The 15,940-nt window shown below is 41.7% G+C and overlaps 1 protein-coding gene across 3 annotated transcripts in view; it reads right to left on the bottom strand.

Moving 5' to 3' along the window:
* The window catches only part of Ttc39b (tetratricopeptide repeat domain 39B), a 100,494-nt gene that overhangs the window by 21,348 nt on the left and 63,206 nt on the right, over window positions 1–15,940 (bottom strand). For 2 of the 3 annotated variants that reach the window (XM_055629744.1, XM_055629761.1), the window contains 9 exons: window positions 14,943–15,010; window positions 12,095–12,159; window positions 7,703–7,808; window positions 6,415–6,480; window positions 5,176–5,284; window positions 4,194–4,261; window positions 4,050–4,109; window positions 2,176–2,337; window positions 530–621 (listed from right to left, as the gene is read on the bottom strand). In XM_055629744.1, the coding sequence (XP_055485719.1) occupies window positions 530–621; window positions 2,176–2,337; window positions 4,050–4,109; window positions 4,194–4,261; window positions 5,176–5,284; window positions 6,415–6,480; window positions 7,703–7,808; window positions 12,095–12,159; window positions 14,943–15,010 (796 nt within the window). The remainder of the gene's footprint in view (window positions 1–529; window positions 622–2,175; window positions 2,338–4,049; window positions 4,110–4,193; window positions 4,262–5,175; window positions 5,285–6,414; window positions 6,481–7,702; window positions 7,809–12,094; window positions 12,160–14,942; window positions 15,011–15,940) is intronic. The other variant, XM_055629753.1, reaches the window with a different exon arrangement.

The following is a 15,940-nucleotide window of genomic DNA, read 5'->3' as shown; positions in this document are numbered from 1 at the left end:
CTTCTTATGTATAATTCTATGAATGCATAAACAAGGAAAAGGATTGGAGCAAATATCCAATAACATCACCGAAAGAACCAAACGAGGAGGAAAAGAAGGCCAATATGAGAGAGCAGGTGCAGAGCCTTGGTATCTAAATCCTAATTCTAGGAAACAAGTAGAACGGTGCATATTCATGATTCCCAGACATGCAAACACATCTGAAAATCATGCTAAATCATGCTAGTTAGGCAGTGGTGGCACACACCATTAAGCCCAGCATTCGGGAGGCAGAGGCAGGTGGATCTATGTGAGTTTGAGAACAGCTTGGTCCACAGAGTGAGTTCCAGGATAGCCAAGGCTACACAGAGAAACCCTGCCTCAAAAAATGAATGACATGCTGGCTTTCAGCTAAATGCATTATTCTAAGTAAATGTGTCTGTATCAGTGAGTAGGGAAATAACAAACTATGGAAACAGAGCATGAAAGGAAAACTCAGATGCGTCTAACACCCCCAAGGTCTCTGTGACAGAAACAGCGCTGTGCTCACCTGAACAGAGCCACCACGTTCTCATTAGTTGCTGCCACATCCTCCTCTGGAAGCATGCTCAAAATGGCAGCTTTCAAAAAGACATATGTTGCCTTGAGGGAAAAAAGACAAGGGGCTCATGAGAGAACATTCATGGGAACATGACATTTTAACCTTGCAAACCAGAAGTGATCTAGAAACCATCCAGATATCAGGTTAAAAGGTATCAAGTGGGATGGAGAGATGGCTCAGAGGTTAAGAGCACTGGCTGCTCTTCCAAAGGTCCTGAGTTCAATTCTTAGCAACTACACGGTAGCTCACAATCATCTATAATGTGATCTGATTCCCTTTTCTGGCACACAGGTGTACATGCAGATAGAACACTCATATACATTAAATAAATAAATCTTTAAAAATAAGAAAGTATAAAGTTTGACTGTCTATTTCATCAAGGTCCCAATACCAAGAGGGTTAAGTGGATATGGGACCACATCCCTAACCAAGAAGCTATTTGCAATTGATACATGCTGGGAATAGGAAAATCAGTTTTCTACAAGAAGCATCACTGGGTATATTGACCATACTCCAGACAGGATGTAGCCTCATGCCTAAGAGAAACTGGCCAACATTTTTGTTGGTTTTTGTTTGGTCGTTTAGTTGGTTTTGGTTTTGTTTTGTAGGTTTTTTTTTTTTGTTTTTGTTTTTGTTTTTTGTTTTTTTTTTTGGTGGGGGAGGGCATTTGTTTTGTTCTGAAATTTGCTTTATTGATTCTGCGTGTTTGATTTTCATTTTTGTGATTTATGGGTTTGTTTGTTTAAAGAGAGAAAGGGGGAGAACATAAAGTTAGGAAAGATTTGAGGGGAGGGGACACTAGATAACACTACATTGTATAAAAATAAAATTTTTTAAAAATGACGCAAACACAGGCGTTAGTTCTCTGCTCTAACTGAAGTGATTAAAAAGCTCTGCTGTACCTGGGCCCAACAACATGTCTATAATCCCAGCACTTGGGACGCTGATCAGGAGGGCTGCCACAAGTTCAAGGCCAAACTGGGATTCATAGTGAGTTCCAGGCTAGCCTCGGCTACAAAGTAATATTCTGTCTCAAAAGACCAAAAACAAAAGAAAAAGGAATAGATGCTCCAATACATTGCACAATTGCACAACTACACAATTTTCAAAACTGAATAAAAATATCAATAACTATTTTTTTTAAGTCTGTTTCAGATGACAGCAACACTTTTCAGTTAATGTGACCATTCCCCTGTGCCACCATAGGTGGGAAAGAGGGCAGAATGAGCAAAAAAGATCATGATCTCTTCCTCCCAACTTCTCAAAATTGGCTCTGGATTAACTTTAATTATCACCAAAAACTTGACTACTAGGGATGAAAAAGACTACAAAACCCACAAAATTCCAGTATTGATCCACAGGACTGTAATCACACATGCAGTTTATGCTGGAGGTAAAATGCCTTTGTTGGAGAGCACTTTGGGGAAATTTTTAAAGCCTGAATGCTGAGGTCAGTACCTGCAATTACATACTAGTTACTCACTGCCCACTTCCTTCTAAGTGTCTATGCCACATTCTTGAAAAATCAGTCTTAAAGGACAAAGTACCATGGCCATGTAGCAGACAGAGGACACTGAATAAAGCAGGACACTTACCTTGGACCATTTACTCTCTTTGCAAAGCAGGTCTGAATAATAATACGCCTGCATCCAGTTTTGTTGGTAGATATGAATCCACATTAATTCCCAGTAACAGAGATGGTGAAACTGTTTCCACTCTTCTTGAACTGAAATGCATTTTCGAAATGTTTCTTGAGCCTATAAGTCAATTGCATAAAGCTGATCATCCAGATATTAGACAAGGAGATAATAACCTAATGGAAAAATACATAAAACACTTTGTACAAATATCATCACTCATTAAGCCACTCAATATGACATTACATTCTCTCCCTTCCGTGTGATGACACAGTTAGATTCTGCTGCTTTATTTCACTTTGTGATAGGACCTTGTACTTTATAAGACAGAAATGGAAAAGCCCATTTCCAAGTAAGATAGAAATGCCAAAGTTCTTTCCTAAAACACAGACTATTATAGTGTAAGAAACTCCATTAGACAAAACACATTTTAAACAAAATTCCAGGCACTGGACAGGCAAAGAGAAGGTATCACTGCTTACATTACAGGCAAAGGTTAACCAAGCCCTTGTCCGAAAATCTGGTAAAGATGTGCCAGACAAGTCAGAGAAAAGAATAATAAATAAACATATAACAAATTCAGAAACTGACTACCTAAACTTGAAACTGGGCTAGGAACATAGTTTAGTGGTAAGACACTTGCTCAGCATACACAAAACCCTAGACTTGACCAGCACAACAAATAATAATAGTAATAATAATATGAAGTCAAAAACTCAATTTTTGATCAGAAAGGAGAGGAGAACCTCCCCTATCAGTGGACTTGGGGAGTGGCATGCATGCAGAAAGGGGAGGGAGGGTGGGATCGGGAGGGGAGGAGGGAGGGGCTTATGGGGGGATACAAAATGAATAAAGTGTAATTAATAAAAAATAAAAAAAACCTCATTTTTTTTAACACCCATCACATGGGTAAAAAACTTTAAGGACAGAGATTTCCCAAGTTAACAAAGAACACTAGAAATATGGATTCCCATGTGTTTACAGATTCATTTTTTATTTGTATGTGTGAGTGCCTATAGCCTGTATATATGGGCACCACAGGGATGACGGCTTCGTGGCCCGTCACCAGTACTAGATCCCTTTAGTAAGTATAAAATATCCACCTCACAGAAGAAAATCCAGCCTTCAAAATGAGCAGAGGCAGACTCAAACATAAAGACCTGGAGGAAGACCTAGAGTTCACTAAAAGCACAAAAACATGTTTCCTCTCATTTGTATGGAGGGATATCATAGACACAGCACACACACACACACACACTTTTCTCTTCTACTTCAATGTAATTAATCAACTAGTTTCTTCAAAAAAAACAACAGTGCAGCACTTGCAACAAAGGTTAAAGATAGTTTCCAAAATCAAAGGAGAAATAGATAATGGCCAAAGTTTTCTGAAACCTCTTAATTTGCCCATGTATTATTTTATATATTATTTTGTTTTCTATGGGGGGAATAGTTCTTCTATGTAGCCTTGGCTGCTCTAAACTCACTTTGTAGACCAGGCTGGCCTTGAACTCACAGAGATCTGCCTGCCTCTGCCTCTCCAAGTGCTGGGATTAAAGGCATGCAACACTGTGCCTGCCTTACACATTCTTTTTTTCAGTATTTGTTACACATTCCACCATGAAACACTTGATGTACTTTCTGTGTAAACACGCATTGAGGTAAGTTACTAAATATGACAGCATATATGCACAAAGTAAAGGCTCAGCTTTTCCAAATTACATTCCAGTTTATTCTTTCTAGTCCGTGTCACCACATTGCCTCATGCTGAATGACCATGTGATGCCGTCTGACCACAGACACCGCCCCTACGTAACCCTTGCTAAAGTGGCTACCTTTTCAACATTGCCTTTCAGCAGCTCAATTCGGGCATGGTAGAACAGAATGAGGGAGCCCTGCGGAGAGAGCAAAGGACACACTCAGCAGACAGTGGTGGCCGCGAGTCTCGGCTGGAACAGACAACAGAACAGGAAGCATACGTTTGGGAACTGCTGCAGGAAGGGTGCGAGGAGACTCTCCGCCTCCGCAACATTGACCTCTCCTGTACCTGGAAGTGAACAAACACAGCTCAGTGTTCAGGAGCTACGGCGCGTATTTATAATCAACTCCCCAGATGCCACTAACCCCCAGCAGACACTCATGGACAAGAGGAAGGGCACTGATTATTTTGTTTTCATCTGTGAAGTGTCTGACTTAAAGAGCTCTAGGCCAGATGAGTTCTTAAGAATAGAGGTGGCTATCTCAGACTCCCACTGACATTTCTACTTTTCAAGGCTAACTTACTTTACCTCCAAATTTAATTTCTACCAAAAAAAAATGGAAATCCAACATGAATATAATAAAAATCTAACAGGAATATGGCAAAATACAACAACTTAATGCATAAATCTTTTCTGAGACTAGATTTTTAAAATGTTTAATAAGGGATTAGAGAGCTGGCTCAGTAGTTAAGAGCACTAGCTATTCTTGAAGAGAACCCAGGTTCAATTTTTAACACTCACATGGCAGCTCACAACCATCTGGAACTCCAGTATCAGGGGATCTAATAGCCTCTGTGAGCAACAGGCATGCACGTGGTCCACACATGCAGACAAAACATGTGTATGCATAAAATACATAAATACATATAAGCAATTTTTAAAAAGATTTCATATGTTATTTATACATATGAACACTCTATTTGCATGTATGCCTGCATGACAGAAGAGAGCATGAGATCCCATTATAGTTGGTTGCGAGCCACCAAGTGGTTGCTGGGAATTGAACTCAGGACCTCTGGAAGAGCAGACAGTGCCTTAACTGCGAAGCCATCTCTCCAGCCCCATATAAGCAACTTTTAAAATGTTCGGTGGAAACAATCAAGTGCCTCTGCCAAGGATCACTCTGATAAACCCCACTATCTTCCATCTTAACTCAAAAACAACAAACAGAAGCAAACAGACAGAGACGACTAGCTCTTACCGAGAATCAGGGAGATGTAGGTATGGAAAGCCAGGATGGTAAGGCAGCAGAGCGGGGACCGCATGCTGCTCCCTGAGGCGCCTTCCCGTAGCTGCAGAAGGCCCAGGTCCTGCAGGGAGCAATTGCATCACAGACAGAAAAAAATCTAACTGAAAAAAAGATTATATTTCGAAAATATAATATTTGTTCCTGAGTATTGCCCTCTATGAACTTAGGGTTTTATTTTCCACCAGCTTGGAATAATGTTACTGTTTAAATAGAAAAAAAAAAAAAAAAAGTCACGTTTTAAACTGGCATAAGACAATCTGGTAGGTCTTTTTATAATAGCCCCAGTTAGCTTTAATTGTCCATTTCACAGGCCCAGAGTCATCTGAGAGGAAAGCTTACACTGAGGAATTGCCTAGTTTAGACTGGTCTGTGGGCATGTCTTCTGGGGATAATGCTTGACGAAAGAAGACAGCCCACTGTGATCCCTGGGCAGGTGCTGCTGGGCTGTAGAAGGAAGCTGGCCAAGCACGATCCTACAAGCAAGACAGCAAGGCAGGAAGCAGGCTTCCACCACGGCTCCTTCCTCCAGGTTCCTGCCCTGACTTCCCTCAACAATGCACTGCAACCTGGAAGCATAAGGTGAAATAAATCCTTTCCTCCCCTATATTGTTTCATCATAGCAACAGATATCAAACTAATCTATACCCGTTACATGATTCTATCAAGAAGAATAAACTGCTCGTTTCAAAGAAATACTGTATTTCTTTGATAAAATTAATGATATACACACTAAGCTGCTAGGGACTTGTCTCAACTGTAGAGCACTTAACCAAGCATGAGTAAAGCCCGACCTGGCTTTACTCCACAGAAAACCACAGAGGTTCAAGCTGAAGGCACTATGATGGGCAAGAATACAAGATTCTACCCTGCAGAGTCCTTGCCACTCAACAGCAAAGGTGGAGCAGGAGCTCATAACTTCATGCTTGACGAAAGAAGACAGCCCATGTGATCCCTGGGCAGGGAGCAAAGTGGGCACCATCAGAAAGATGAATACATGAGTCCCAAAATTAGAAACGCTTGAGCCTCGTTTGCAAGTCTGAGGGAGCACTGGGTGAAAGGGTGCTTATCCCAAACCTAAGAAATGACGCATTCTTGAGAGAACATCGTTTGACAAAAGCTGGGTGGGGAAGAAACACCACTACAGGGAACAACAGAAATTTCTGCAACTTTAACACAAAATGCCATTTGTACCCTGTTTCCAGAAAATCCAATAAATTCCAGTAATCTGATAATTCTTGCTGGTAAAAGAGACAGCATCTGTAAGGGAAAAAATAGCAATGTGAGTGTGCTTATGTGAGAGACTGACTATAGACAGCCCACTGGTTATCCCTAAACTGTTTGAAAGCCCCCAGCAGCCAAACCAAGTCTAAACTGATTACAACTCAGTGAGGAGACAATGAAGCCTGGCTTTCCCATGAGGCTCTAAACGCCGACTTGGATCTTCTCGTGTGAAATGAGGTGACACAAAAGCAATCATGTGTAAGGCTTCTTTCTTCCTTTCCATTTTTGTTTTGTTGGGTGAGGGCCTCATCTGTAGCTTAAGCTGGCCTTGAACTTACAGTGAGCTCCTCCCGCCCGAGTGCTGGATTACTGGCATGAGCCACCATTCCTGGCTTAGGCAAAGTTTTCTTCAGCTTCCTTTCTGGAAGGTAACAAAGCTAAGGAGATGTGAGTAATGAACCAGCACTAATGGAAGTAGACAGCCACAGCAGTGCGGCTCCTTCCTGGGACATCCCTGAAGGACAGTGGAGAGAGAACAGTCTCCCAGAAATGGCCATCTATGTGGTGATAGACCAATTCATGGCTGTAGCAATGGGTTGGAGCTAGGGGTTCTGGAAATATCTCTCTGAATGGGAGACATTGTGTCCCAGGTGAATGATGAGGGTTTCACAGCCAAGCAGACAGAATGGCAGTCCATGGAGAAAAGTCAGTCCACCTTAACCCCAGACACTGCATTGCACATGGGCTCGTGAACACAGCCCTGGGGTCTATAGGCTCCTAAATATGATTCTTTTCACTACTTCATTTTCCAACGAGTTAAATCTTCAAAAATGCCCAAATCTCTAAATAACACATTGTACTCTGATGTCTTACTGAACTCTCCATCTCACCCAGAGACCATCAACAATCATTCCTCAGGTTGTATTCACTCCCTCCCGTTTTTAACTCACAGCCAGTATCACCACAACAACTATCTCCGATGCAGAAATAGAACTAGGTTCTAGGCTCCTCGTTACTAAAAGCCTTACTAGTTCAACCAGGGTGCTACATGCGTCCCTTGCCCTGTGTGATCTAAAGCTACTCCGGGCACGTGCAGAACTTCGTAACATTGACAGCACAGGAAAACCAGTTCACTCCAGTGGCTCTTCAACCAAACGCCAGGAGAGGCTTGGGATGAAGTTCAAACATAGCAGAGAGATACTGGACATTTGGTCTCACCTACAAAAAGACTCTGGTTTCTATATAAATGTTTCCTTACCAAATTAAAGGCCCCTGTTCCAAGTTTGACTCCTCCTTCAAACTCATAGAAGAAGTGCTGCTCATGTTTGTTTTTCTGAATTACGTGCAGGATAGAAAGGCACTCTCTGGATTGAGGGGGGAAAAATGGTAGAGAATAAGTTTCCATGACTCTGACAAATACATGCTAGTCAAATTTTACACTAGTACACTATAAATGTCATTACCTAAAATGTTACAAAAATGCAAATTTTGATTTTAAGCTAGTCTGTTCCTAGGCTCCTGAGCAATTCTGACTAAGGAGAAAGGGAACACCAGTTTCTACAGAGTTTAGGATAGAGGGATCAAGCATCAGCTCAGCTTAGGAGCCACAGAACCTCAGGGCTTCGATCTCAGCTTCCCTGGAGCATTTTCCAGGAGACTTCAGGAGAGTTTGGGTACTAGGAGCACTCGGCAGCCATGCATTCTACCCTCAAACTCGAACACTACAGGCGAAAAGATTTCAGTTCCATGCGGCTGCCACAGTCTCACACAGATACAGCAGAGCTTGCTGAGGCTATTCCCATCACAACTGGGTCATCTGTCTTATATTGTCCCTCTGCAGAAGCAAAGAGGGTGGTGGAAGTGACCGAGCCCAGGGCTCTCCTACACTAGGAAGGCTCTCTACTGCTAAGCTGCACCCCCCGGACTTCAGACCATCCTCAAAAGACAATAATCAAAGGCGTGGACGTTGGCAGGAAGTGGTAACTGCTTGCTGAACTGGGAGACAGCCTTTTGAGAAGGTAATGCAGGGGCGTGTCTCAGTGTCAAGACATCTGCATATTGTCCCCCTCCCAGGTTCCATCTCCAGTGCCAAAGAGCACCAATCACCCGTCACCAATAGAACACAAGTCTGTAAGGCACACAGCTTCCCTTATGATGCTTTCTAGCCAAGTCTAGCAAGCTCAGAGCTAACCTGCTCTATAAGCAGGATTAACTGACCAGTGGAGCCAATTTGGTTCAGGCTCCTTCCAACTTCCAACCCTCCCATGTTGTCATCTGCCCTAAACCACCAGTATATCATATTTGTTTTCTCTTACACACACACAAACAAACCAAAACCAATGGCATGGTGGCACATGCTTAAAATCCCAGCACTCAGGAGGCTGAAAACAGAGGGATTTCCAGGATTTCCTGGGCTATGAATGAGTTCATGGCCAGTCTGGGCTACAGAAGGAGACATGCCTCAAAATAGAGATTAAAGAGACATGACAGCTTGATGTGAATCCCAGTGCTGAGATCCAAATTTTGGTCCTGTGACAATCTTAACCTCTGAGACATGTCGCCAGCCCCAGGCTTTTAATTTTGAGATCATAAAATAGTTCCTTATCTTCTTTCCTAATAACTTAAAATTTTGTCTGTTTCGTTTTTTGTTTTTCAAGACAAGGTTTCTCTGTGTAGCCCTGGTAGTCATGGAGCTTGCTCTGTAGACCAGGCTGGCCTTGAACTCAGAGATTCGCCTGCTTCTGCCTCCTGAGGAAAAAAAAATTATTTGATTAATCGTGGTTTTACTTTAAAACAGTTTTCAAAAGAGGATTTACCTAAAGTATTTCTCTTTCGGCACTATTTCAAAAGAATTCATGCACAAATAGGAATTCGGGATAGTGTGAACTTCTGGCTAAGTATCTGAGTGTACCAGTACATGCGCACACACCCAACACACTGAAGCCCTGTTGTCAATCCTGCCACTGCACTGATGCTGTCGCTGCCACCACGGGACTACCGAAATTCATCTTTAAAGTTCTAATGACTAGAAAAGCAGTCAACTTTTTAATCTTCTTAAAAATACCTGGAAAGGAAATCTAAAAACATTAGGATGCGTTTCCCAAATCTACTCCCGCTTTCAAGATTTTTTAAAAATGAATTCCAGGTTTTCATAATGAGTAAAAGTGCCTATTAAAATACTGATTTGTGCTCTGCTTCTGGTAGTGGGATTTGTTCCCAGTAATGCCAGGAAGCTTATGTTAGGTTTGCTTTCCCACACATAACAATTATAAACCCTGAAAAATACACAAAAAATATATAGTTAAAATATTTTTGCAGGCTTGGAAACTGAAGGTGCTGGGGGAATAGGCAGAAACAGGAGAAGAGTTAAATTTGAAAGCAGGAAGTAGCTCATGAATTAACTTTATATTTACGTGTCCATGTGCCTGAAAGCATGCTCCACTCCATATGGGTGCACAAAACAATTGGCAAGCCACAGCCTCGCTGGGTTGAAAAGTCGGAAGACTTGAGTTTGAGGCAGCTAGAGGGGCTGGGTGGATACACAGCTGGGAGAACCATGCTAATGGGAACAGCAAAATCTGTGTCAAAACAACACAGAAGTCTTCACTGACTAGGAGAGGGTCCAAGGTAAGACAATGTGGATTATCAAGAACAGGAGCCATAGCAGAGCTACAGGTGCCGTGCCCCTCCAGTGTCAGAGTTGGGAGCCCAAGTCTAAGCAAATTAAATGCTCCCAGGACAGAGCTTGGCACGCTTCAGAGAAAGGATGACAGAATCCAGCATCTCTACAAATGCATCAATATCTAGGATATGATTTTAAAATTATCCCACTTGAGAACATGACAAGCAGGCAAGAAAAAAAAAAAAAGCAATGAATAGAAATTGACTCCAAGATGGCCCACATGTTGGGCTAAAATAAAAAAGTGGGTGTGGGTATGTATGTAGTTTACTGAACACAATCCAGGCTGACTAGTGTGTAATTGTGGGTTTAGAGGGAATAAGTGAGAAAAGACTCAGGAAAAAAAAAAAAAAAAAAAAAAACTTTGAGAAAAATAATGGCAACAAAAGTCTAAGCCCACACTCCAAATGCTGAATTCAAAGATACAGCACGTTCTTCAAGGAGATGAGAAAAATGACATATTAAATATGTGAGACAATTACACAAACAGCTGTGGTCCTAAACAATTACAAACACTGGTGGTTTTAAAGGACTGAAAAAAACAAACACCCTATCAATTCAGAACATTATACAGAGCAAGAATATCCTTGAAGGTAAAAGCCAAAATAAACCGATTTTCAAAAAAGTGAAAACAGAAGAAAATATGGAAAGTTGATACTATGAGAAATGTTAGAAGAAGTTCATCAGCATAAAGGTGAACAGAAACAATGTCAAATGCAATGGTAAGCAGAGCAGAGTAAGGCAAAGGTCTTTAAAACAAGATGATCCTGTATCACGGGTTTAATGGTAACATAGAACACAAGAATAGTTTAGAAGGCTGTCCTATAAATGCTCATCTTGACATAGCCTAGAGTCACCTGTGAAGGGAGCCTCAACTGAGGATTATCAAGAACAGATTGGCCTGTGAGCAAGTCTGTGGGAAATTGTCTCGATTACTGGGCTATAGGAAGACACAGCCCACCGTGGGCAGCGTCATTCCCTGGGAAGGTCCTGGGCTGTGTAGGAAAGCTGAGCACAAGCATACCCGTGAGCCAGCAAGCGTTGTTTCTTTAGGGTTTCTGTTTCAAGTTCTTGCTTGATAGCCTGCTCTGATTTCCCTCAATGATGGACTGTGGCCTATAGTGTAAGTCAAAAAAATCCTTTCCTCCCCTATTCTGCTTTTGGTCTAAGAGTTTTATCACAGCAACAAAAGGAAGCTAGAACAAAGGCCAACTGGTAGCAAATGAAACTATGTTTTCACAAAGCTCTTACAGTTTACACATAATAGTACTGTATTAGTAAGCTAACTGCAATACACCAAGAAAGACATTATAATCACTACATTATCCATAAAAACTAGAGACACAAAATTATAGTAGGTTTTTTTTTAAAGTTTTTATTAAAGCAAGCCAAATGTAGTGGCATGTGCTTATAATCCCAGCACTCCAAAGTCTGAGGCAAGAGAAAAGGGCTTTAAAGCCAGGCTGTGCTATATAGTAAGACCCTGTCTCAAAATAGATAAACAAACAAACGAATTAATGAATAAAAAAATAAAAAGACACACACACAAATAACAACATAAATACAAAATATACAAATAATTCTAAGGAGAGCTAAATGAAGGTTATCTAACCAGAAACTGTGTCTGCCCCTTTCTCTTCCAGTATCTGCTCCTGGAAGTGAAGGTAAAGTTAAGCCTTGCTGCCCAGCAGCACCCAGTATACTCAGGAAGGAACCAAGTGCACTTACTAACACCAAAGGAAGAAATCCAGCCATGCTGAGTTCGTAAGAATTTTGATGAGCAAAATGTATAGAATAAGAATAACTTTAAAAGCCAATCTTAGTGAGGTAGCTGCACTTGACTATAATCCCAACACTTGAGAAGCTGAGGCAAAAAAATCACGAGTTTCAGGCTAGCCTAGCTACAGAATAAGAGCCTGTCTTCAAAAGTATTTAATTTCACTTTCAGTCACATTTTACTTTATAACTTACTTATATATTTGGTAACTTGTTCTAATTTTGAGTCCACCTTTGATGAAGTTGATCATATTTTCATCCTGAAAATAATACAATTAAATAATTAGAGCACTTAGGGGAAAAAAACCAGTATATATTTGAATAATGAGAGAAAAGTGTGTGTGTGTGTGTGTGTGTGTGTGTGTGTGTGTCTGTGTGTGTGTCTGTGTGTGCTTCTAGGAATGGAACCTAGAGCATGCTGGGTAAACAAACACTTTTACTACTAAGCTACATCCCTAGTCTCAAATACTAAATTTTGAGTGCATAATTTTAAAATCGATACATAATTCTTACTTTGCATTTGAAATGTGTCATTTTGTAATTTTCATAGAAGTTTGAAGGTAGTGAAAACACGTTTTTAAACGCTTCTACTATCTTGAGAAAATAATCCTCAAAACTTTGGAGCCAAATGTAGTCCAAAGCTACCTCAATAAGCATCATCTACTGGGTAACACTCTTCTGGGATCAGCGGTACACAGAACACTTGGCTACACAGATCTGTTCTCAGGCTAAGCTTTCTCATCCACCATACCCAGCTCTTCTTTCAGTAGTGCTTGGACAGCATAAATTTCATTTCTAAAAATTTACAGACCAAAAGTCACTGATCTAAAAATTCTGACGTGGTTGTCACTAACATGGGGGTAAGGGACCATTTTACTTCTCTTTATTTGAGGTTTCTCAATCATGAGACTGAGACAGTTGGTCAAAATGAATGGCATTTTCAAGACCAGCATTCTAAACGAGAATCCTAATAAACTGCACCAAATAACCAGCTGAAGGACATTATGTTAATGACAAGAGACAGGCCCTCGCTTCACTATCCTAAGAAGATTTGCTAGTCTAAGGATCTCATATGCTTTTGAAGCAAAAGAGAAACTGTTTTTAGTTTAATATTCTCGTTAGCTACTTGTATTATTATACAAGTCAGTAAGTACAAAATTCACTATGAAACTTAAATTTCTTATTTTAAGAAATCTTATATTTACACAAGCCAAAAAGAAATGTCTTGGGTTCGATTAAAGTCTAATAGTTTTATTCCATGATTCAGCAAACACTGAGCTCTTAAGAATTTTGGTGAGCAAAATTGTATAGAATAAGAATAACTTTAAAAGCCAATCCTAGTGAGGTAGCTGCACTTGACTATAATCCCAACAATAATGCAAATGCTTATTTTGTGTTGGACACCTGGACGCAGAGACAACATGGCGCTAAGTGACTAACATGCACAGTGATGGGGGCATGCACGGGGAGTCATGAAAACACAAAGTGGGGCATGACGTCAGCCAGAAAACCGCCCTGGATGCATCGGTGCTTTTAGCACAAAGAAAGGACAAGCAAAGACCAGGTAAAAGAAGGCAAAGCGGTCCTGAGGTTATATGCAAAGGAAACCTCAGCTGACGTACCAGGAAGCATGAAAGACCACGTGGGGCCAGCCGCAAGTCCAGAGACGAGAGCTAACAAAGCAGCTACTGCAGAGAAGAAAGGAGCAGAGCAGGAGGACAACTATAAGGGAGAAGTGGCAGACTTGGGGGGAGGCACAAGTGCACCTTGGAAACCCCTTCCCCATTTATGACACTCTGATACAGAACACTGACAGAGTCCGAGAGGGCCATGAAATGCAGAAGCAGAAAATAACAAGGTGGAAAGGCTCATTTCTGAATGAGTCCTCAATCACAGAATGCAAGATGAGCGAAAAGTAAAGAGAGGCCGGGGACAGTCCCTCAGCTGCTGTACAATCAATCCTGCAGACAATAGTGAGCATCACCAGACAATGGTGAGCCAGAGGAACACAGAGGAAAGGCGGAGCTGCAGATTCTTAACAGCCAAAGCACAGATACTGAAGTGACCAGAGGCAGACATGAGGAAGAGCTAGTGGACAAATCCTCAGTTATAAAACAAAGTTGTAACCCTAACATCTGATTGTCAAATCCCCACTTAGAAAATACAAAAGAAAAAAAATCAGGGGTCTTAAAGACTCATGTTAAGATGTTACTGATGTGATAAGGCTGCTGTAATGCACAGGGCCTCAGAGAATCAGACAAAAGGATCACACTGATTTCATTTTACTGAACCAGAAACTAAGCAAAAATACCATCACCCAGAAAAACAGAGAAGTAACTTTCAAACTAATTTAAAAGTTTGAGATTGTTTTCTGCCTGCTTATCATCTCTACTCTTATCCCTCACTGGGCCACAGTGTAAAATTCACACCTCTAAAAGCCCTGGAGCACACACATGGAGGCAGCAGGCAGGATTTAAGTACCTCATAAGAAAAGGATTCCTGTCTTATAAAAACTGTTCTGGCCAGGCAAAGTGGTCAGCTCTTGAGAGGCAGGGACAGGCGATCTTCATGAGTTCAAGGCCAGCCTGGTCATATAGAAAGCTCCAGGCCAGGCAGGGATACATAGTGAGACCTTGTCTTACAACAGAAACAAGAAAGGGGAATGAGGAAAAAACGGGTGGGAGTGGGTAAAAATGTGAAGGGTCCTTGAAAAAAGAGTGGTTATGCGTGTGGAAGTGAGCTTCGCAGAAGCAGGTGACACAGTAAGGGATGGGCAAAGGTCTGAGGGCCTCCTCAGCCTGGAGTCATCTTTGTTCTCACACAAGAAGCATCCTACAAGTTATCTGAAACAGACACTCTGCATATCTGAATGGGAACACAAGTCTCTGGAGCCTTCTTTCAGGCAAATGATATCGGGATAACAGAATCTTTCATTACCACTCTAAGTCTCAGTGCTAAAACAGGCTGAGCAATGTCCGCCATTTTCTGTACAGTGTCGGCAGGCTCCCCACCCAGCGCCGACGCCCGGGCAAACGCCCCTTACCTGCACAAATGTGAGCGCCGCTTTCTGTAGGAGGCACTCGGCATAACAGATCTCGGCATGCATCTCCTCTGTCAAAAACAGATACAGTTATGTTAAGACACCGCATTGCTCACGGCATGCTGGAAAGGCTGGAAGCCAAATGAGCCCCAGAGAGATCCAAGGGCTTACATGGCTTCCGTGCTTCCAGAGAAACAGGATGACTTGTTCTTACTCCTGGTGTAAAAGTTTCCTGGAACGAGTGAACTATTGGGGCCATCTTCAGCCCCATTCAACCTTAGCAGGAAGAAGAGGAAAACAACTGTATGTTTGAGACCTTGGAGCAAAAAAGTAGGTCTGAAACTCACTCAGTAGCCCAGACTATCCTTGAACTCATAGCAATCCTCCTGCCTCAGCATCTTGATACTGTGACTATAGGCATGAATCACCATGCCTGACTGAGAAATTGCAAAAGCTCTTTCGAGAGAAGAAAAACTACCTTTAAAAAAATAGTAGCATAAACTTCTAGCAGGACAGAATGAAAAAGTTCATTAAAAGTATGAATCTTCTAAACTGTGAAGGTCTGGGTATCATGACACTGATCAGGCAGAAAGCAGCCATTCCCTACAGATGTAGGAAAAGCACATCAGTGTGCATAAAGCAGGGATTCTTAGAAACAACAGAAAAGGGGCTGTACTTTCCAACTTACCAATGTTCTCAGACCTGAACACAAGCTCTCAAAAAAGAGCTGCCATGGCCATGCCAGCTCAGGGACGTGTACAGCCCCCCAAACATGCCCTGGCATCCTACACAATCCACTATATTTGCAGAGATCAGGGAAAGAGATCTTGACGTTTCAACATAAACAAAATCATCAGATTCCTTTCTCCATGGGATGCCAATTGGGTTATTTAAGTAAATGAGCTTGGAGGAAACACTCTGCCATGAGCTACTGTGGAGCACTGTGAGGGCTGCCCTCCCTCTCTGCTGGTCTCCTCATTTATATGGTCCACTAATAATGC

This window comes from Psammomys obesus, unplaced genomic scaffold, assembly GCF_907164565.1.
Source record: "Psammomys obesus unplaced genomic scaffold, mPsaObe1.curated_primary_1811, whole genome shotgun sequence".
Lineage (NCBI taxonomy): Eukaryota > Metazoa > Chordata > Mammalia > Rodentia > Muridae > Psammomys > Psammomys obesus.
Note: the sequence above shows the minus strand (reverse complement) of the source record. Positions and strands in the feature narration are given on the sequence as shown.